The 22934-nt window shown below is 39.0% G+C and overlaps 1 protein-coding gene across 35 annotated transcripts in view; it reads left to right on the top strand.

Moving 5' to 3' along the window:
• The window catches only part of EIF4G3 (eukaryotic translation initiation factor 4 gamma 3), a 377718-nt gene that overhangs the window by 190904 nt on the left and 163880 nt on the right, over window positions 1–22934 (top strand). For 25 of the 35 annotated variants that reach the window (XR_010337748.1, XM_064363412.1, XM_021668355.2 and 22 more), the window contains 3 exons: window positions 3880–4059; window positions 4749–4863; window positions 20696–20793. Coding sequence is in view for 34 of the 35 variants with exons in the window: in XM_064363412.1 (XP_064219482.1) it covers window positions 3880–4059; window positions 4749–4863; window positions 20696–20793 (393 nt within the window). In the remaining variant the exon portion in view is untranslated. Of the gene's footprint in view, window positions 1–3018; window positions 3040–3879; window positions 4060–4748; window positions 4864–20695; window positions 20794–22934 lie in introns of those variants that run through there. The other 10 variants (XM_021668353.2, XM_064363408.1, XM_064363403.1 and 7 more) reach the window with 2 other exon arrangements.

The raw sequence follows: 22934 nt of genomic DNA, 5'->3' as shown, positions 1-22934 counted from the left end.
CATCACTCAGCTGAGAAGAAAAGAAATTTGAAGGATTGCAAGCAGTTTGGGAAAGCACATTTATATATTCCTTTTAATAACCTGTGGTTTTCTGCTATGCTTGCCCAACTGAGAATCTGAATTTCTTGTATTACTATTAAATCTAATTATGCATTTGTAATTGAATGGTTAGGAAGGAGTACAAAAAGGAGAATTTATCTTTTTTTATTTTTTGCCATTTCTAGTCACTACGGCTTTTGAAGAATCTCTTCTGGTGCGTGCGCCTGTACTTTTAAGTGAAAAACATAAGCTACAGATAGACTGTTGTAAAAAATATTAGTGCACTGAAGTTGAGGAAAATTAGGACTGTAAAATGGTATGCCAAGGATATGCTTTTAACATATGAACAAGTTTCAGTCACTTTTAGGGAGATAGAGAATTTGAGTTGTGTAGGTAGAAGAAATTTGTTTTCTTGAATGATAAGCATGTATTTTGTGAAATAATTTGATGGAAAATTTTTCTTACCAGGAATCAATTATGGTTGAGGGACATGCTACCCATTGTATAGTTGGTTAAAGATCCTGCCACACCCCTTCAGCATTTGTAAAGAAAATATTTCTCCTGGGCTATTATAAAATATGGGGGTATTCCATTTCATGAGAGGTAGTATGTATAACAATTAAAAGTATATGCCTATAACCTGACTGTATTTTAGATACAGATGGGGGGCTTTCAGCAAGTTATTTACTCTCCTTTTTCCTCAGTTTTTACATATATCTCATGACCTGTTAATAATAGTACTTGCCTTCAAGGTCAGTTGTGAGCATGAGTTAATATGTATGTTAGCTGATGGGTCATGCCTGTAATCCCAGCACTTTGGGAGGCCGAGGTGGGCAGATCATGAGGTCAAGAGATGGAGACAATCCTGGTTAACATGGCAAAAACCCATCTCTACTAAAAATACAAAAAATTATCCGGGCATGGTGGCACACACCTCTAGTCCCAGCTACTCTGGAGGCTGAGGCAGGAGAATTGCTGGAACTTGGGAGGTGGAGGTTGCAGTGAGCTGACATCACGCCACTACACTCCAACCTGGGTGACAGAGCAAGACCCTGTCTCAAAATCAATCAATCAATCAATCTATCTATCTATCTATCTATCTATCTATCTATCTATAGATATAGATAGATAGATAGATAGACAGAGATATAGGTAGATATGTAAAATATTTAGGTTGGTGCATTATACATTTCTCTTTAGCTTTAAAGCTGAATTCTTTATGTATAAAAATTAGTATGTCAGTATAAGCATATATTTTGTCGCTTTTTAGTTCAACTATATGTTGATATTAGGAATACCATTAGAAACACTGTTTTTACTTCAAAGTCCCTGAAGAAAATAGTTTCATACTGTTCAGAAACCTCCTATAATAAGATGTAACTTTAGTTATTCTGGACAGACTGGTTAAAAGTTTCATCAGAACAGGTGAAAAATAATGGTAAGAAAATATTTCACATACAGACTGTCAGAATTTTTGGAAAACATTACCCACATCTATTTTTCTTATTCTGCATAAGTTAATGGGTTAGTTTTCTTTCTCCTCTCCTTACCACCCATAACATCCTATTTCTTCAGGCAACATATGAGTACTTTGACATTATTTAATGATAATGTTACCATAATAGATGATAACCTGTGTTCATTTGATATGCCCTTGATCTTGGGTGCCCTCTACAGTTGATTTCAAAGGATCTTTCAGTATTAAGATTTTTACCCTCTGCTTGTGTCATTTAGTAATGCCCAATAAGTTGAGCAGATAGTGACTCTTCCCTCCTTGAGGCTCGTATCATTTTTGTGGCTCCTAATATATTAACTACCTTGTAAAAATACTACATTTGTTCCTGAAATGGTGTTTACAGATCATATACATTGATGCATAATAGATTCTGTCTGCTTTGTAATTACGAGAAATGCAGTCCTGTAATGGAAGGTTTACTACTTTATTGTTCTTGTTAGCAGCCAACAAAAAAAAGTCTGTCACCAAAACAATATCAGTGGAGAAGACTAGAAGATGGTTGCTGTTGTTGTAGTCCAGCCCAGGTTCCTGTGTTATCAACTTTGCCTCTTGTGCTTTCTTTTCATCTCCATTGCCTACTGTCTGTGGCCTGCCCCTTTAGATTCCCCCATTTATTCCATTCTCCTGCTATACCTTTCTGCCTGTGGCTTTTCTGTGACTTAATCTCTTTAGGGCCTTTTTTGCCCTGGGGTATGAAGGTTTAATGGGGGATGAGCTTTAGACACTAGATCCCAGTTCTTCCATTTGAGCACCAGATGAAGTTACTTATACCATCTGTGGGTAGCTTGATGCCTAAGAATAGGACAAAATAAGACCAGAGTGGGCCCAAAGGTCGAAGCTTGGCTTTATTTGGACCGATAGCAACAAATATTTTGCTGCTTTATTTATTTTGGGACAAGACTTTATTTTAAGATTGTTATTATAATTCTCCATTTTAGAGCTATAAGTGCCCTCTTATGTGCCTGATTAGTTAAAAAGAGCAAGTCTCTGTCACGAAGAGTCTGATATATATTGAAAAGTTTAGTTATTTCTTAGGACTTTTACAAAAATAGCAAATGACACAGATGGCGAGTAGATCATAGAGATGGTAGACAATGCCAGATCATGAAATGGGTGATCTTGAGATCCAGGAGTAGGAACCAGTAGTCCCAACTGTACTTGTGCCACCAAGCAGACATTTCCTTGCACACTACTATAACTTGTGGCTGTTAATAATAATCAAGGATTTTTGCCACTGGATTTATTTTCAATTAAATGTGACTTGATTCTTCTATGTGTGCTTGAATTCTCAAGTGAAGACTTGTCATTCTGATTTTCTAGTCTTCTTTCTTCTCCTATTGTTACTAAATAGAAAGATATTTTTGCTGAGCTGCATGCTATGTCCTGTGCCTTCTGACTGATCTGTAAGCTTTCCCATTGGCTTTCTTTCTGTTTCCTGCTGCTTTCTTGCTTCATATTTGAAGGGAGGATTCAGACCTATCCAGGTAATAAACTACTGGTTCTGCATGGCCTCTTTATAACTCAGTCTGCTTATTATTATTACAGTGAGATTGATTGCTGATGAATGGATACATTCACATTGGAAATTTACTATTGTTATATTGTTTCAAGGCTTTTAAGCCTGCAGTGAAAATTATAAATACAGGTACTCGTTGCTATTTGAGAGATTTGAACTCTGCTCATTCTAGATCATTCTTAGGCCTGTCTAGATTGTCCACTTTTATTGCAGACTATTCTAGAAAGCAAAATTTGGCTCAGCTTAGTTTTGGATTGTGCCACCTTTTGGAGAGGGAAAAAACTGCTTAGTTCGGCATGCGACAAGTGTACAGATGGTTTAATTTAGCTTGACCCTGATGGACTGGGTAAATATTTTATGATCAAAGAGATTCCTTGTTCTTCTAAGTATTTTATAAATTAGTTGAGCAGCAGTCTTTTAGGAGGCTACTTTTAATTTTTAATGAGTTGATAATGAACCACTTACTGTTTATCAGAGTCAGTTCTTTTATATAATAGAGAATTACCAGCTACTTTTGTTATACTTTATTATACATTTTAAAACTAATAATTATGGTATAGAATTTGTATTTTAAGATAGCCAAAACTTAAAAGTTGAAACTACCCTACTGTTTTCAAATATGTGACGATAGTGATAAAAGCTTGCCCTAATGTGGTATATTTTTGGGAACCCAGCAATAGGTAATTTATTCTTTTTATGCATATTGTATTTATAATTCTATTAGTGAAGAAAAGGAGACAGTAAAATTTATATATTCCCCTTTGTAAAAAAAAAAAAAAAAAAAAAAAAATTTTTCTCCTCTTTCCAGTTTTTCCAGAGGCCTCAAATACAGCCTCCTAGAGCTACCATCCCGAACAGCAGTCCTTCCATTCGTCCTGGTGCACAGACACCCACTGCAGTGTATCAGGCTAATCAGCACATCATGATGGTTAACCATCTGCCCATGCCGTACCCAGTGCCCCAGGGTCCTCAGTACTGTATACCACAGGTAAAGTATCTTTGAGGCCTAGGTGGTCCAGCAGTAGAGTGGAAATTAACCCAGATTCTTCTCAGAGGGAGCTGGGAGGATGAATTATGGCATTAGTTTTTGGTGATGTGTGAACTGTTTTGTTGGTTACAAATCTAGCCATACTGTGATTTTTTATTATGCTATATGAAGATATTTCTACATCTGTTAACTTAAAATTTTTTAAAATGATAGAGAAATTGTTTTTATCTCCTTACTTTCTCATATCCCTTCGCCACAACCAACTGCTGTAAAATGGACTCAGTGATTATGCTGTTCCTGACATCTTTTAATGTCATTGAAAAGTTACCAGCCCGAGCTAATTTTACAGTGAGCTGATGTCTGCCTGTGCACTGATATGTTGTATGGCTTTACTAAGCTGCACCTTTCTCTCCATTATCATTGTATCTTAATGGCAAGCAAGCATTTTGAATGCGTTTGACCCAGTGGCTTTGCCTCATTTAAATGATTCTCTTACACAGAGAACTTTGCTTTCTGTAGTAAGCTACTTTCTTCTTCTTTTTCTTTCTTCTTTCTTCCTTCTTCCTTCCTTCCTCCTCCTCCTCCCCCCTCCTCCTCCTCCTCCTCTTCCTCCTCCTCCTTCATTTCATTATGTTTTCTCCCCCCAGATACTATATCATTTCTGAATGTTCGTACTTTCTCTTTTCTAGTATCGTCATAGTGGCCCTCCTTATGTTGGGCCTCCACAGCAATATCCAGTTCAACCGCCGGGGCCAGGTCCTTTTTATCCTGGACCAGGACCTGGGGACTTCCCCAATGCTTATGGTAAGTAGGAAAAGTCAAGAAATTTCTGCCAGTTTTTTGTGTTTATTTAATTTTGTTGGTTGGTGAGTCAGTTTATACAGTGAGGTAGAAAGGATTTTTAAATAACATGCTGCTAACAATTCTTTCTTGAAATCTACTTTAAAAAAAAAAAAAAAGAAATGGGAGTCTGACTACGTTAGTCAGGCTGATCTTAAACTCCTGGGCTCAAGCAGTCATCCTGCCTTAGTTTTCCAAGTAGCTGGAACTACAGGCACATGCCACTCCACTCAGCTTTAACAGTTACTTTTTAGAGAGTGGCTTACAAGAAAAGTATTATAGAAATATATTTAGTTAATGACACCTTCTTAAAAAGCTGGTAATTCTACTGGAATGAACCATGTTTCAGAGTTCTGACATCTTCCACCAATTCACTGTTACCTAGATTTTTACTGGATGATTGCCTATGGTGTGAATATACCTTATCTTCCTTTCGTGATTTCTTTTTCTGGAAACATTTACCACTACCTTACACCTTAAAGATTTTGTTAATGTCTGTCTTTTTTTTTTTTGAGATGGGAGTTTCGTTCTTGTTACCCAGGCTAGAGTGCAATGGCGTGATCTCGGCTCACTGCAACCTCCGCCTCCTGGGTTCAGGCAATTCTTCTGCCTCAGCCTCCTGAGTAGCTGGGATTACAGGCACACGCCACCATGCCCAGCTAATTTTTTGTATTTTTAGTAGAGATGGGGTTTCACCATGTTGACCAGGATGGTCTCGATCTCTTGACCTCATGATCCACCCGCCTCGGCCTCCCAAAGTGCAGGGATTACAAGCGTGAGGCACTGTGCCCGGCCCCAATGTCTGTCTTTTTAACTAGAATGCAGTTTCCATGAAGATGGAGATTTTTGTTTTGTTCACTGCTGTATTCCTAGTCCCTAGAACAGTGACTGACAGGCACTTGGAGAATATACATGAGATAACTGAATATAACTCGGTGAACGTGTGATTCCTTTTCTGCAAAATTGTGATACGATCTATGGCATGAGGGAGGTTTTAGGTATTAGTTCCAATGAAAATGCCTTGAAAAATTAAAAGCGTTTTTAATTTAGAGAAACAAATGCCAGGCTTATATTTGGCACATGAGCCAATGCTGAACTAAAAGTGATGAAAATACTTATTTTATTGAACAGATTTTTATTGCATATTACATTTCTTTTATTCCATGGAAGGTGAGTAGTAAGGAACACAATTAGTACTAGAAAAATGAAGTTTTTGAGGTTCAATAAGCATTGACCTATTACCAGCAAAGCAAAAGCATATTAAATAATCTTAATTTAACATGGTAATTTATCCATTATGCAGTTCCTAAAATTGGGATTGTCTCAGTTAAGAATCTTTACAGCAAAATTGATTTGATTCAAGTAGCCCAATAAAGTTTTTTCTTCAGTTTTGAGGTAAAATAGGCAAAGCAACCAAATGTTATGTGGCTTTACTTCTTTTAGCGAAGGGAAAAGCTTTCTGTTACCTCAATATTGTCTTGGGAAACTGCCATTTAAAAGTGATAATACAGTTTTTCACTTACCCTCAGGGAATACATTCCAAGACCCCCAGTGGATGTCTGAAACCTCAGATAGTATCCTATATATACACCATGGTTGTTTTTTTTTTAATCTGATAAGAGGGCTGCTAAATGACTAATTGACTTGTATACAGCATGGATGAACTAGATAAAGGGATGATTCACGTCACTGGTGACAGGAAACAGGATAGTGCACGATTTTATCATGCTATTCAGAATGGCTTACAATTTAAATCTTATGAATTGTTAATTTCTGGAATCTTTTGTTTAATATTTTCAGACCGTGGTTGACTGCTGGTAACAGAAATTACAGATAAGGGATTAATACTACATTTTATATAACCTCGCTAAATGTCTCAAGTATTATGTTTATTTAACTCAGCTTTATTTTTTTTATTTTTTTTATATATTTTTTTATTTTTATTTATTTTTATTTTTTATTGCATTTTAGGTTTTGGGGTACATGTGAAAAACATGCAAGATTGTTGCATAGGTGCACACGTGGCAGTGTGATTTGCTGCCTTCCTCCCCCTCGCCTATATGTGGCATTTCTCCCCATGCTATCTCTCCCCAACTCCCCACCCCCCGCTGTCCTCCCGACTCCCCCCCGAACAGACCCCAGTGTATAGTGCTCCCCTCCTTGTGTCCACGTGTTCCCATTGTTCAATACCTGTCTGTGAGTGAGAACATGCGGTGTTTGATTTTGTGTTCTTGTGTCAGTTTGCTGAGAATGATGGTTTCCAGGTTCATCCATGTCCCTACAAACGATGCGAACTCATCGTTTTTGACGGCTGCATAATATTCCATGATGTATATGTGCCACATTTTCCCTGTCCAGTCTATCATAGATGGGCATTTGGGTTGGTTCCAGGTCTTTGCTATTGTAAACTGTGCTGCAACGAACATTCGTGTGCATGTGTCCTTATAGTAGAATGATTTATAATCCTTTGGATATATACCCAGTAATGGGATTGCTGGGTCAAATGGAATTTCTATTTCTAGGTCCTTGAGGAATCGCCACACTGTCTTCCACAGTGGTTGAACTAATTTACACTCCCACCAACAGTGTAAAAGTGTTCCTATTTCTCCACATCCTCTCCAGCATCTGTCGTCTCTGGATTTTTTAATGATCGCCATTCTAACTGGTGTGAGATGGTGTCTCAGTGTAGTTTTGATTTGCATTTCTCTAATGACCAGTGATGATGAGCATTTTTTCATATGCTTGTTGGCCTCATGTATGTCTTCTTTTGTAAAGTGTCTGTTCATATCACTTTTGAATGGGCTTGTTTGTTTTTTTCTTGTAAATCTGTTTTAGTTCGTTGTAAATTCTGGATATCAGCCCTTTGTCAGATGGGTAGGCTGCAAAATTTTTTTCCCATTCTGTTGGTTGCCGATTCACTCTAATGACTGTTTCTTTTGCCGTGCAGAAGCTGTGGAGTTTGATTAGGTCCCATTTGTCTATTTTGGCTTTTATTGCCAATGCTTTTGGTGTTTTGGTCATGAAGTCCTTGCCTATGCCTATGTCCTGAATGATTTTGCCTAGGTTTTCTTCTAGGGTTTTTATGGTGTTAGGTCTTATGTTTAAGTCTTTAATCCATCTGGAGTTAATTTTAGTGTAAGGTGTCAGGAAGGGGTCCAGTTTCTGCTTTCTGCATATGGCTAGCCAGTTTTCCCAACGCCACTTATTAAACAGGGAATCCTTTCCCCATTGCTTGTTTGTATCAGGTTTGTCAAAGATGAGATGGTTGTAGATATGTTGTGTTGCCTCCGAGGCCTCTGTTCTGTTCCATTGGTCTATATCCCTGTTTTGGTACCAGTACCGTGCTGTTTTGATTACTGTAGCCTTGTAGTATAGTTTGATGTCTGGTAGTGTGATGCCTCCCGCTTTGTTCTTTTTGCTTAGAATTGACTTGGCTATGCGGACTCTCTTTTGGTTCCATATGAAGTTTAAGGTGGTTTTTTCCAGTTCTGTGAAGAAGGTCATTGGTAGCTTGATGGGGATAGCGTTGAATCTGTAAATTACTTTGGGCAGTATGGCCATTTTCACGATATTGATTCTTCCTAACCATGAACATGGAATGTTTCTGCATCTGTTTGTGTCCTCTCTTATTTCGTTGAGCAGTGGTTTGTAGTTCTCCTTGAAGAGGTCCTTTATGTTCCTTGTTAGTTGTATTCCTAGGTATTTTATTCTCTTTGTAGCAATTGTGAATGGCAGTTCGTTCTTGATTTGGCTCTCTTTAAGTCTGTTATTGGTGTATAGGAATGCTTGTGATTTTTGCACATTGATTTTGTATCCTGAGACTTTGCTGAAGTTGCTTATCAGTTTCAGGAGATTTTGGGCTGAGATGATGGGGTGTTCTAGATATATAATCATGTCGTCTGCCAATAGAGACAATTTGACTTCCTCCTTTCCTAATTGAATACCCTTTATTTCTTTTTCTTGCCTGATTGCTCTGGCTGGAATTTCCAGTACTATATTGAATAGGAGTGGTGAAAGAGGGCATCCTTGTCTAGTGCCAGATTTCAAAGGGAATGTTTCCAGTTTTTGCCCATTCAGTGTGGTATCGGCTGTTGGTTTATCGTAAATAGCTTTTATTATTTTGAGGTACGTTCCGTCAATACCTAGTTTATTGAGGGTTTTTTGCATAAAGGTCTGTTGAATTTTGTCAAAGGCCTTCTCTGCATCAATTGAGATAATCATGTGGTTTTTGTCTTTGGTTCTGTTTATGTGGTGAATTATATTTATGGACTTGTGTATGTTGAACCAGCCTTGCATCCCCGGGATGAATCCTACTTGATCATGATGGATAAGCTTTTTGATGTGCTGTTGCAGTCGGCTTTCCAGTATTTTATTGAAGATTTTTGCATCTATGTTCATCATGGATATTGACTTGTAGTTTTCTTTTCTTGTTGAGTCTCTGCCGGGTTTTGGTATCAGGATGATGCTGGTCTCATAAAATGATTTGGGAAGGATTCCCTCTTTTTGGATTATTTGGAGTAATTTCAGAAGGAATGGTACCAGTTCCTCTTTATATGTCTGGAAGAATTCGGCTGTGAACCCATCTGGACCTGGGCTTTTTTTGGGTGGTAGGCTCTTAATTGCTGCCTCGACTTCAGACCTTGTTATTGGTCTATTCAGGCTTTCGACTTCTTCCTGGTTTAGGCTTGGGAGGAGGCAACTGTCCAGGAATTTATCCATTTCTTCCAGGTTTTCTAGTTTATGTGCATAGAGTTGTTTATAATAATCTCTGATGATGATTTCAATTTCTGTGGCATCTGTGGTGATATCCCCTTTATCATTTTTTTATTGCATCCATCTGGTTATTCTCTCTTTTCTTTTTTATTAATCTGGCTAGTGGTCTGTCTATTTTGTTGATCTTTTCAAAAAACCAGCTCCTGGATTTATTGATTTTTTGAAGGGTTTTTCGTGTCTCTATCTCCTTCAATTCTGCTCTGATCTTAGTTATTTCCTGTCTTCTGCTAGGTTTTGAGTTTTTCTGATCTTGCTCCTCTAGCTCTTTCAATTTTGATGATAGAGTGTCAATTTTAGATCTCTCCTTGCTTCTCATGTGGACACTTATTGCTATATATTTTCCTCTAGAGAGTGCTTTAAATGTGTCCCAGAGATTCTGGTATGTGGTGTCTTCGTTCTTATTGGTTTCGAAGAACATCTTTATTTCTGCCTTCATTTCATTATTTATCCAGTCAACATTCAAGAGAAAGTTGTTTAGTTTCCATGAAGCGTGGTTCTGGGTTGGTTTCTGAATTCTGAGTTCTAACTTGATCGCATTGTGGTCTGAGAGACTGTTTGTTATGGTTTCCGTTCTTTTGCATTTGCTGAGGAGTGATTTACTTCCAATTATGTGGTCAATTTTAGAGTAGGTGTGATGTGGTGCTGACAAGAATGTATATTCTGTGGATTTGGGGTGGAGAGTTCTGTAAATGTCTATTAGGTTTGCTTGGTCCAGATCTGAGTTCAAGTCCTGGATATCCTTGTTAATTTTCTGTCTCGTTGATCTGTCTAATGTTGACAATGGTGTGTTGAAATCTCCCACTATTATTGTGTGGGAGTCTAAGTCTCTCTGTAAGTCATTAAGAACTTGCCTTATGTATCTGGGTACTCCTGTATTAGGTGCATATATATTTAGGATCGTTAGCTCTTCTTGTTGCATTGATCCTTTTACCATTATGTAATGTCCTACTTTGTCTCTTTTGATCTTTGTTGCTTTAAAGTCTATTTTATCAAAGATGAGAATTGCAACTCCTACTTTTTTTTGCTCTCCATTTGCTTGGTAAATCTTCCTCCATCCCTTTATTTTGAGCCTTTGTGTATCCTTGCATGTGAGATGGGTTTCCTGGATACAGCACACTGATGGGTTTTGGCTTTTTATCCAATTTGCCAGTCTGTGTCTTTTGATTGGGGCATTTAGTCCATTTATGTTTAGGGTTGATATTGTTATGTGTGAATTTGATACTGCCATTTTGATGCTAGCTGGCTGTTTTGCCCGTTGGTTGATGCAGATTCTTCATTGTGTTGATGCTCTTTACCATCTGGTATGTTTTTGGAGTGGCTGGTACTGGTTGTTCTTTTCTATGTGTAGTGCCTCTTTCAGGAGCTCTTGTAAAGCAGGTCTGGTGGTGATGAAATCTCTGAGTACTTGCTTGTTCACAAAGGATTTTATTTTTCCTTCACTTATGAAGCTTAATTTGGCTGGATATGAAATTCTGGGTTGAAAGTTCTTTTCTTCAAGGATGTTGAATATTGGCCCCCACTCTCTTCTGGCCTGTATGGTTTCTGCTGAGAGGTCTGCTGTGAGTCTGATGGGCTTCCCTTTGTGGGTAACCCAACCTTTCTCTCTGGCTGCCCTTAGTATTTTCGCCTTCATTTCAACCCTGGTGAATCTGACGATTATGTGCCTTGGGGTTGCTCTTCTTGAGGAATATCTTCATGGTGTTCTCTGTATTTCCTGGACTTGAATATTGGCCTGCCTTGCTAGGTTGGGGAAGTTTTCCTGGATAATATCCTGAAGAGTATTTTCCAGCTTGGATTCATTCTCTTCGTCACATTCAGGTACACCTATCAAACGTAGATTAGGTCTTTTCACATAGTCCCATATTTCTTGTTGACTTTGTTCATTCCTTTTTACCCTGTTTTCTCTAATCTTGCCTTCTTGTTTTATTTCATTGAGTTGATCTTCGACCTCTGATATCCTTTCTTCTGCTTGGTCAATTCAGTTGTTGAAACTTGTGCATGCTTTGCAAAGTTCTCATGTGTTTTTTATTTAGCTCCATCAATTCACTTATATTCCTCTCTAAGTTGTCCATTCTCGTTAGCATTTCGTCAAATCTTTTTTCAAGGTTCTTAGTTTCTTTCAATTGGGTTAGAACATGTTCTTTTAGCTCACGGAAGTTTCTTATTATCCACTTTCTGAAGGCTGATTCTGTCATTTCATCACACTCATTCTCCGTCCAGTCTTGTTCCCTTGCTGATGAGGAGTTGTGATCCCTTGTAGGAGGAGAGGTGTTCTGGTTTCGGATGTTTTCATCCTTTTTGTGCTGGTTTCTTCTCATCTTTGTGGATTTATCCACCTGTTGGCTTTGTAGTTGTTGACTTTCTGATTGGGTCTCTGAGTGGATGTCCTGTTTGTTGTTGATGAAGTTATTTCTGTTTCTTAGTTTTCCATTTAACTCTGTGGCCTCTCTGCTGTAGGACTGCTGAGGTCCACTCCAGGCCCTGCTTGCCTGGGGATCACTTGCAGCAGCTGCCAAACAGTAGTCTGAGGTCTCCTTTATGAGGTGACTCTGGATATATGGGGGTCACGGAACTGCTTGAGGAAACAGTCTGTCCTTTATGTTATCTTAGGTGCTGAGCTGTGAGCCCTGTTGTTCATTCAGAGCTGCTGGCCCGGTAAATTTAAGTCTGCAGCAGCAGGACTCATAACCCCCCCACCTTTTTTTTTCCCCAGGTGTTCTGTCCCAGGGAGTTAGGGCTTTATGAGTTTCCGCTGTGCTGCTGCCTTTTTTTTTTTCTTCAGGGCTGCCCTGCCCACAAGGAGGCAGCCTGGTCGCTCTCAGCCTGCAGAGGCTTCGCTGAGCTGCTGTGGGCTCCGCCCAGTTGCCGTGTGAACTTCCCTGCAGTCCTGTTTATATTGGTGTAGTTAGAACTGCTTCCGCTATGTTGGCCCGCCTCTGTAATGACGGACTCTCTCTGTAATGACGGGTTGCCTCGGCAACGGCGAGTTGCGTAGGCAGCGGCAGGCTGCCTCAGTAATGGCGGACGCCCCTCCCCCACAGAGCTGGACCGTCCTGGGTTCAGCTGTGCTTGCTGTGAAACTCTCAACTCTGAGCGTTTCCAATTGCTGTTTTTTTGTTTTTGTTTTTGTAGGGGAGGGATAAGCCGACCCTGATCACCTGGCTCCCTGTCTCAGAGCCTTTTGTTTTTTAGTTGAATGGTTGGCTCTCTCCCAGGTGTCCTGGTCGCCTGTTGAATAGGCGCCGGGATGTGTGTGATTTCTCGTGCTGCGACCCACTGCACCGGCTGAAACCACGGCTCTGAGATTCGTGGTGCCTTTTTTTGCCCTGGAATCTCCTGGCCTGGCTCCCTGTTCCAGCTCCCCTTGCTGGCTAAGTGGGAACACAGTCCCATTTACTCTGCACTGGGAGCCACTGCGCCGGGGCGTAGGCAAAACAGCCGCACAAGCCAAAACAGCAGCCCTGGCGACCCGTGGGGCTCCTCCGCCTGGGAATCTCCTGGTCTGTGGGCAATAAAAATCCGTCTGGAAATGCGGCGTCCACTCACCCTCTGCACTTTCACTCGGAGCTGCAATCCTGAGCTGCATCTAACCGGCCATCTTGGAACTCCTCCTAACTCAACTTTATTATGTTGTATTGTTACTATGAAATTTGATATTTTCAGAACAATATGTGTTACATATATGTGAGTTTAAAAGTTATACTATAAATACATCTCACCCAATCTTTGACAGAATATTGCAAGTGCTGTTGAAGTTTTCCTTGTGTAACCCTTGGATTTACCTTTGTTACCATTTTCATGTAATTCTAGTGCCTTCATTATAGGTCCTTTATTTTTAAGTAAAAATTATTTTTAAGAATAACACTGGGTGTTACCATCTAGACTTTTCAAAATGGAAAACAATAGGATTATCAATCAGCATAAACACGCTAAAATGTGCAATATCTCCCTTTCGTTTCTGTGTTGGAAAGGGAATACAGTTGGTCTTAATTTACAAAATCATTTTAAAGATGTCTTACTGAATAGTAATCTGCTTTTTACTTAGCAGTTATGCAGATTACTTTACTCAGAAAATGTCATAATTAAATTTCCTGCTGTAAGTCTGTGCCAGCCCTCTTTATAACTCTTAATGCTATTGCACAATATGTATAGAAACAGTAATGATGAGTTTTCTAGTAGGGACATAATGTGCAGATTTGAATATAGTATATTATAACATTTTGGCTTTATTTCTATTAGATATATACCATTTTATTCATTTTTATCAAAATGCAGTCTGTTTAGGTATAAGTATATCTCAGATATTACTGATGTCTGTTCTCTTTCATAGATATTCTTCCTTCCCTGGTAAATTCTCATGCAGATCCAGCAGCCATCAACTGGGCAGTTTATCTAGATTAAAATAATGTTTCTCTACTTTTCTTAATATTAGAAAAATAATCTTTTTTTTTTTGGAGACAAAGTTTCTCTCTTGTTGCCTAGTCCTGAGTGCAATGGTGCGATCTCAGCTCACTGCAACCTCCGCCTCCTGGGTTCAAATGATTCTCCTGCCTCAGCCTCACTAGTAGCTGGGATTTAAGGCACCCACCACCACACCTGCCTAATTTTTTTTTTTTTTTTTAACTGAGTCTCACTCTGTGGCCCAGGCTGGAGTGCAGTCACGTGATCTTAGCTCATTGCAACCTCTGCCTCCCAGTTTCAAGCGATTCTCCTGACTCAGCTTCCCAAGTAGCTCGAATTACAGGCGCCCGTCACCACACCCGGGTAATTTTTGTATTTTTAGTAGAGACAGGGTTTCACCAAGTTGGCCTGAATGGTCTCGATCTCTTGACCTTGTGATCCACTCGTCTCAGTCTCCCAAAGTGCTGGGATTACAGGCGTGAGCCACCGCGCCTGATGCCTGATTTTTTGTATTTTTAGAAGAGATGGGGTTTCACCATGTTGGTCAGGCTGATCTTGAACTCCTGACCTCAGGTGATCCGCTGGCCTTGGCTTCTCAAAGTACTTGGATTACAGGCGTGACCCACCACGCCCAACCAATAGTCTTAAAATAATTTATTTCATTATGAAAGTAACTAAATTCATGATAAAATTTAAATAATATAGAGTGCATAAAGCTGAAATAGCGAGTTTCTCTCCCTTCCCACCCTTTAAAGAAATAACATTTAACAGTTTGATATGTATTTTTTTATTTGTATTTAAAAATTTTTTAACTCAGATTGACACAGAATATTTATAATACTCTAAATAATAAAACTTCCTGGTTATTTTTTTCCTCTCATAGTATATTCATGGGCATCTTTCTATTTCATTATCTATAGAACTTTTCTCATTTCTTTTTAAAGCTACATAATATTCCATTTTTGGAATGAATTATAATTATCTATTTCTCTATTTATGGAAATTTGCATTATTTTAATCATTTGGACAGATATTTTAGCTTTAAAATTTATCACTAGTTAATATCCTTTTATCAGAATAAAAGTTCTGGTCTAATAGTTCCCATCAATTACAGCTCCTTCAGACTTTACTGTCTTAGGGCAGCTATCTTGGTCTTATGGTCTAGAAGTCACAAACATTTCATGCTTCTATTTCCTCTTCTTGGTATCTCTCCTTCTCTTACCTTTCCATTGCCAGTTCTTCATTTCCCTCTGTGTCAGATACCTTCCTTTTCCTCCACCACCTCTCCTGTCCTAATCTCGGGTTCAGATTACAAGCAAGTGTGAAGATGTGATCATAGTCCCATGTTCTGATGTAGGAATTCTCTGTTCTGGGGAAGAGAACTGTCCTTGGACAGAGCTGGCATGGATTGAATCCTGTGATTTGTTCCTTCGTGCCCTCCTGCTGTAATTTGTGTGTGAGTTGAATGGTCTTTTCTCCAAAGGTTTTAGCTCTACATTCTCAGCTTTAGAGTTCACTCCAGCATACTAACATTTTATTCCTGTACTCAGTTTAACTGTTCAATAATGATTCTCAAAGGATATTTCTACCTTCATTGAAGTACTATAAACAAAGACCATTGAATTCTGCTGGGAAAGTATAGCTCTTCAGTATTTCTACAGTTTTGAGGAAAAATAACTATGAGTAGTGTTTGCTCAATGTAAACTTTTCAGTTTTTCTCCTATTAGTGTTCCTGAAACATTTTGATGCTTGTTATATCAGAAAACTACCTGATAGAGACTGAAATTATTTCTAGGCAAACCTAGGGAGTGATGGCCCAAGATGGAAAAATTAGGTATTGGTTAGTGGTGGCAGTAATGTTGGTTAAAAAAAAAAAAAAAGATTGAAAATTCACAGGAGTAAAAGGCCCCATTCACCCTTGCTTCAACTCAGTATACTTCCCTTTCTCACTCTACCATTTCATTTTCCCCTCCTCTGTTGTCTTGTTTTCATTCTTTTCCTGAGTTTCTATGGGGCTTGGACATCTCATTTAGCTCATAAGAGCTCAAGGAATCTGTGGTGTCTGTCTCTCACTGTGGTGTGTGAACGTGAGAAAGTTTGGCATTCTAAGTTCAATTCAGTGAATTTCTGGAGAGCTAATACTGTGTTTGGTAATCTGGTTGTATCCTAACATTATTACTGCTCTCGGTATATTGTGGGATAAATTTATTTCTCTTTGATGACTTGGATATTTAACCACTATCTCTCTCTCTCTCTCTCTCGCTCGCCCTTCCTTCCTTCCTTCCTTCGTTCCTTCCTTCCTTCCTTTCTTCCTTTCTTCCTTCCTTCCTTTCTTCCTTTCTTCCTTCCTTCCTTTCTTCCTTCCTCCCTCCCTCTCTCTCTCTTCCTTCCCCCACTTCCTTCCCCTTCCCCTTCCCCTTTCCTTTTTCTTTTCTTTCCTTCTCAGAATCTCGCTCTGTAGCCCACACTCGAGTGCAGTGGTATGATCTCGGTTCACTGCAACCTCTGCCTCCTGGGGTCAGGCAGTTCTCCTACCTCAGCTTCCTGAATAGCTGGGACTTCAGGCACATGCCTCCACACCCTGCTAATTTTTGGTGTTTTAGTAGAGATGGGCTTTCACCATGTTGCCCAGGCTAGTTTCGAACTCCTAAGCTCAGACAGTCCACCTGTGCTGGCTTCCCAAGGTGCTAGGATTACAGGCATGAGCCAGCACGCCTGGCCATGTTTATTGTTTCTGTGGAAAATTCAAGGTTTTGAATGTTTTTTAGAAGACAGACAATGTGCTAGTTATTTTGTGGAATACAGGTGTTAAGATACTCTTCCTGCCTTTCAGTTTCTTAAGTTTGTTGGCTTTTGTGCTTAGGTTGAAACAATAAGAAATCTAAATATTGACTGTACCCCTGGTTCCACGTCATAGACAAGTAAAATAAATAAAAAGTAGAGTAAAATGAAGTACAACACACACGCGACTATTACAATTTTGCCAGTAAGACCTTTAAAAAAACTGCCATTTACTGCCAGTATCATTTCACGTTTTAACAACAAAAGTGTAGGAGTGAAATAATTTCAAAATAGGAGCAGTCCTTTATAAAAATTTTAACTTGTTAAACCTCTCTCTATGTGTATGTGTGTTTGTATTTCATGATTATTATTGTATGAATTTTGCCATGCATCGTTGACACTTTTTATGTAGTCTCAAGTTTGGGAACCACTGATTTAGAACTGGGATCAGTAAACTTTTTTCAGTAAAGAGCTAGGTAATAAATGTGTCTGTTGCAGCTGTTCAGCTGTGCCACTGTGATGTAAAATCCGCCATAGATAATTGATAGACGACTGTACGTGGGTATCTTCCAATTTATTAAAAAAATAAATAGTGGTGGGCTAGATTTGGGTCTTAGACTGTAGTTAACAGATCCTTGATCTAGACAAATTTACCTCATTCTGTGCATAAGAAATCTGAGATCCAGAGACGTTAATTAACTTACCTAATTAATAAATAGTATGCAAAATTTGCTCACATTTCTAGTAGAGTAAAACATTTTTTTTTGAGATGGAGTTTCCCTCTTTGTTGCCCAGGCTGGAGTGCTATGGCGCAATCTTGGCTGACCACAACCTCTGCCTCCCAGGTTTGAGCGATTCTCCTGTCTCAGCCTCTGTAGTAGCTGGGATTGCAGGCGCCCTCCACCACGCCTGGCTAATTTTGTATTTTTGTTTTTAGTAGAGATGGGGTTTCTCCATGTTGGTCAGGCTGGTCTTGAACTCCTGACTCAGGTCATCTGCCCACCTTGCCTCCCAAAGTGCTGGGATTACAGGCGTGAGCCACCGCGCCCGGCCTAAAACATGTTTTTAGATGTTTCTGACTAGCTTATAAAAGAAGACTACTATTTGGTAGGGCAGATTTTCTATTCTGCTAGAGTCCACAGTTAAGAAGAAGACTTAATGTTTTGCTAATTGCATTTGATTCCAGTATACTGAGATTATCTTGTTCTGCCATTTTTATTAAGCACTATTCATTGGATTAATGTGATATACCAGGCTCTTCCCCAATCATGTTGACTCAAAATTGTTTCATGAGAAGAATCTAGTTTGTGTGTGTGTGTGTGTGTGTGTGTGTGTGTGTGTGTGTTTTAAGAGATCACCTTTTGGATCTTATTTCACTTAGCTCAAAAAATATAGTGAAGTGAGCAGATTGTGTTGCTTGCCTGGCAGCATTTGAAACTAGTTTTCGGGGTTTGTTTTCTGAGTTAATTTTTCAGCCAATGATGTAATAAAGTAGCACGTAATGGCTAATTTGAGCTCTGCTTTGAGAATAGTTCACACATTGTTAGAGGAATTACTGAGATTTTTTTCTTTTTGGTCTTTTTACATTGAACTTACTGAAATCATAGTCAAGCTCTCTGCTTAGATCTTTTCCAAGTCTGATCAGCCAACCTGATTGATACCTACAGAATTCTAGTACTGCAAATCATAGTGCTTCCGAGAAATTTACACTTGAAAAGTGTTATTGGTAGTGGGGATGTTGATGGTGACAATGAAAGTGAGCCAACTTTACTTGACTGTTTACTTAGTATGAAAGATTTTGCCTGTGTTAACTACCTTCGTACATATTTTTTTCCTTCTTGTTATGGTGAATCAATTATCCATGCTCCTATGGAAAGCCAGTCTTGTATGTATATACTAGATCCCCTCCTATACCCATTTAAGGCTATTACTCTAGCAATTCTCTTTTTTCTTTCCCACACTGACAATTTCCCCCCTTTCCTCTGCTGGAATAGTGTCTTCTGCTTATGAGCACACTGTTTCGTTGACGTATTAAGGAAAGTTTTTTTGATTCCATATTTCTGTCCAGCTATAGCTCATTTTTCTGTTTTTCTTTTACAGCAAAAATTTTTTTTTTTTTTTTTTTTTTTTTTGAGACAGAGTTTTACTCTTGTTACCCAGGCTGGAGTGCTATGGCGTGATCTCAGCTCACCGCAACCTCTGTCTCCTGGGTTCAGGCAGTTCTCCTATCTCAGCCTCCTGAGTAGCTGGGATTACAGGCATGTGCCACCATGCCCAGCTAATTTTTTGTATTTTTAGTAGAGACGGGGTTTCACCATGTCGACCACGATGGTCTCGATCTCTTGACCTCATGATCCACCCACCTCAGCCTCCCAAAGTGCTGGTATTATAGACGTGAGCCACCGCGCCCGGCCCTACAGCAAAATTTTTAAGAAAAGTATTTTATACTCACAGTTTTCATTTTCTATGTTCTCTTTCACTATTGAATCCACTCAGATCAGGCGTCACACTCCTCACCTCTCTGCCCAAACAACCTTTGTCAAGGTCACTGATGATTTCTACTTTGAAAAATCTTATTTGACCTCTTTAGCACCATTTGATGTGGTTAAGCACACCCCTCATTCTTGAATAATTTCCTCGATTTCTATCTGTATTCATTTCCTGAGTTATCTAGTCTTGTTTAAATGTTGTTTATAATCTGATAGATAACTGTAACTCATACCTATCCTCTGACTCCAGATTTGTGTCACTTCCTAACCACTTGATATCTCTATTTGAAGATCTGATAAGCACCCAAATCTTGACATTTCTAAAATTGAACTCTTGATTTTTCTGCCCCAAACTCTATTCCTTCAGTTTTCCTCATCTTCTCATCTTAGTAAATAGTATCTCTATTCTTTCACTTGCTCAGGCATAAAACCAAAAGAGTTTTCCTTGAGTCCTCTTTCTCTCACACCAGTATCCAATTCATCAGCAAATCTATAGGCTCTACCTTCAAACCATGCAGTATTTGACCCCTTCACCACACCTCTTCTCCAAACACTCTGGCTTCAGAGTAATTATAATAATTAGTCTTAAGTTGTGAAAGTTAAAAACAGCTCATTGGGAATACAAGGAATAGGGGAAGAAGATAATTTCAGGCAGATGGGCCAGATAGTCAAAGTCCAAAAGATTGGTGTACTCAAAGGATAGGAGTTAGTCGTAGGTTATAGCTATAACAACGGTGTGGGTTCAAGAATGGTAGAAAATGTAGTTTGAAACCTGGATTCTTTAGATTCTGGACTTTATCTTTAGGCTATATGTTCTCAGCCCTTTTTCTACCCCAGCATTAGAAAATTTACTAATCCTTCGTATACCTCCCTATGGTAGTAATTCCCCATAAGTAAAGAGAAGAATTAGATCACCCCTACTGTCCAGAATGACCAGATATATTCTCTTCTGCCCCTGACCAAACCCATAAACAAACATATACATACACCCTTGTGTGTGAGTCATGATTGCATGTAGCAGGCCCACTCCAGAATAATATTTTTTTAACGTAACACTACAGCATGATCCATGTTTTAGAAAGATAACTATGGTGTGAATCTGTAGGAACTGGGTATTTAGTGGTTTTCATATTTGATGTTTGTGCATATTTGAAGACATTACACATTTTGGGAATAATTTCTTGACCACTTTAGTAACTGGAGGAGAGCCAGTGGAAAGAGATGATTAAGAATGCTTAGTATTTTTGTTTTTACCTTTTTAAAGGGATTATGCAGAGACACAGTGTCATTGATAGTTCTGTAGTGTTTGACAAAATAACCGAATGTCTATTTAATTTTTTCTAATTTTTTAGGAACTCCTTTTTACCCAAGTCAGCCAGTGTATCAGTCAGCACCCATCATAGTGCCTACGCAGCAGCAGCCCCCTCCAGCCAAGAGAGAGAAAAAAACTGTAAGAGATCTTTGTTACTTTTTCTTACTTTAAATCTAAAATCTATTTATTTATCGGATAAGTTCACCCAGTCATTATTCATCTCAATTCACAAATTACTGTGCTTTTTTTTTTTTTTTTTTTTTTTTTTATTCTTTCCTTGTATTTACACCACTTTACCTGGAGGATTTGTATGGGCATGCAATTAGAAGTTGTTCCTACCATTTGCACAGTATCATCTTTAATTATTCACTGGGCTAGTTATGCTACATGACAACATGTGCCCCACCTTCAGAACTGGGAGGGTTTAGTGTGCTAAGGTTTTACTCAGTGTGAGGAATTTAAATTCAGTTCTCACATCTAGACTCTCCTTTAACCAGTCTTTTTGTTTGTTTGTTGTGAGATGGAGTCTCACTCTGTAGCCCAAGGTGGAGTGCAGTGTTGTGATCTCAGCTCACTGCAACCTCTGCCTCCACGGCTTGGGGGAGTCTCATGCCTCAGCCTCCCAAGTAAGTTGGGACTACAGGGTCACGCTACCATGCCTGGCTAATTTTTTGTATTTTAGTATAAGTGGGGTTTCGCTATGTTGCCCAGGGTGGTCTCGAACTCCTGAGCTCAGGCAATCTGCCAGCCTCGGCACCCCCAAAGCACTGGAATTATAGTTGTGAGCCATCGTGCCTGGCCAACACCAGTCTTAATCTGCTCTCCATTCAAGTATGAATTGACAGAAGAAAAAAATAGCACAAGAGAAAAAGAACCAAAGTATTAAGGATAGCAAGAAAAGTCCTTCCTGTGGAATAGATATCTTTTAAGAAACAAAAAACAGTTTAGACATTGTATTCTAATTGTTTTTCGTAAGTTAGAAGAGCTTTGTCTTTGTCTAATGAGGCAGGTCCAAGATAACTGGAGTGTAGTAATATAAAAGTCAAATTTCAGAACATTTTGTAGCAGAGTGGCTTGCGATTTCTTACCCAACAGAACACACAAAATGGGTGATCTTTATATTCAAGAGAGACTCCCACGTTCACACAGGTAAGATAGGTGGGGTGGCTTATAGCAGTACTCTTGAGTTACTCTAACTTAATAAAAATTAATGAGGTTCAGGCTGGGTGTGGTGGCTCACACCTGTTACCCTAGAGCTTTGGAGGCCAAAGTGGGCAGATCACCTTAGGTCAGGAGTTAGAGGCTAGCCTGGCCAACATGGTGAAACCCTGTCTCTACTAAAAATACAAAAAGTAGCCAGGTGTGGAGGCAGGTGCCTGTAATTCCAGCTACTCAGGAGGCTCAGGCACAAGAATCACTTGAAACCAGGAGGCAGAGGTTGCAGTGAACTGAGATCCGTGCCACTGCACTCTAGCCTGGATGACAGTGTGAAACTGTGTCTCAAGGAAACAAACAAAGAAAATAATAATGAGGTTCAAGACTTTGGTTTAAAACCTTGTTTTTATTATTACCAACAAATTACCTGTGCATGTATCATAATGAACAGGATATGACAGTGTATCAGGACCCTACAGTCAAGGAACTATATATTTTGGTAATGTTGAATCAGCATGATAGAAGTTGGACTTGAAGAACACTCTCAGAATGCAGAAAAATGAATAGAAGAAATAATGAAACTGGAAAACAGTTGTCATAGATGTTTCCAAAGAAGAAAGTAAAATAAATGAATTAAAGTTATACTTAAAACTGTATTAGAAATAATTTTGTATACCTGAACAATAGCTGGCATTAGAAGTCTTAATTGAAGGACTCCCCTAAAAGCTTCCAGATCCAGGTAGTTTCATTAGTGAATTCCTTGAAATTCTCAAGAAATGTGGACTGGCTTGATTAAGGTATGGAGGTAATGAACAACAGTGGGCCCTTTATATCTTAGCACTCTCCCAGAATAGAATGCCCTGACCCAGATACTCATCTCCTTTACAGCACCAACTCTACTGACATCTGTAAGCATAGGTAGCCTTTTAAAAAAAAAGAGACCATACACACTTTTGTACTTACTGTGCTTACTGCATTTTTTTCACCTACCAGTGCATCTTAATCATTATTCTGTGTCAGTTCATGTAGATCTGCCTCATTCTTTTTACTGACTGTTAAGTATTTAATTGTAAGAACATAAGATAATTTGTGAGCTATTCTGTTCTCGGTTGACCTTTTTCCAG

The sequence above is a fragment of the Aotus nancymaae genome, unplaced genomic scaffold (genome assembly GCF_030222135.1).
Source record: "Aotus nancymaae isolate 86718 unplaced genomic scaffold, 86718_ANA_hifiasm-v0.15.2.pri h1tg000053l, whole genome shotgun sequence".
In the NCBI taxonomy this organism is placed as follows: Eukaryota; Metazoa; Chordata; class Mammalia; order Primates; family Aotidae; genus Aotus; species Aotus nancymaae.
The sequence above is the reverse complement of the archived record's forward strand: the minus strand, read 5'-3'. Positions and strand labels throughout refer to the sequence as shown.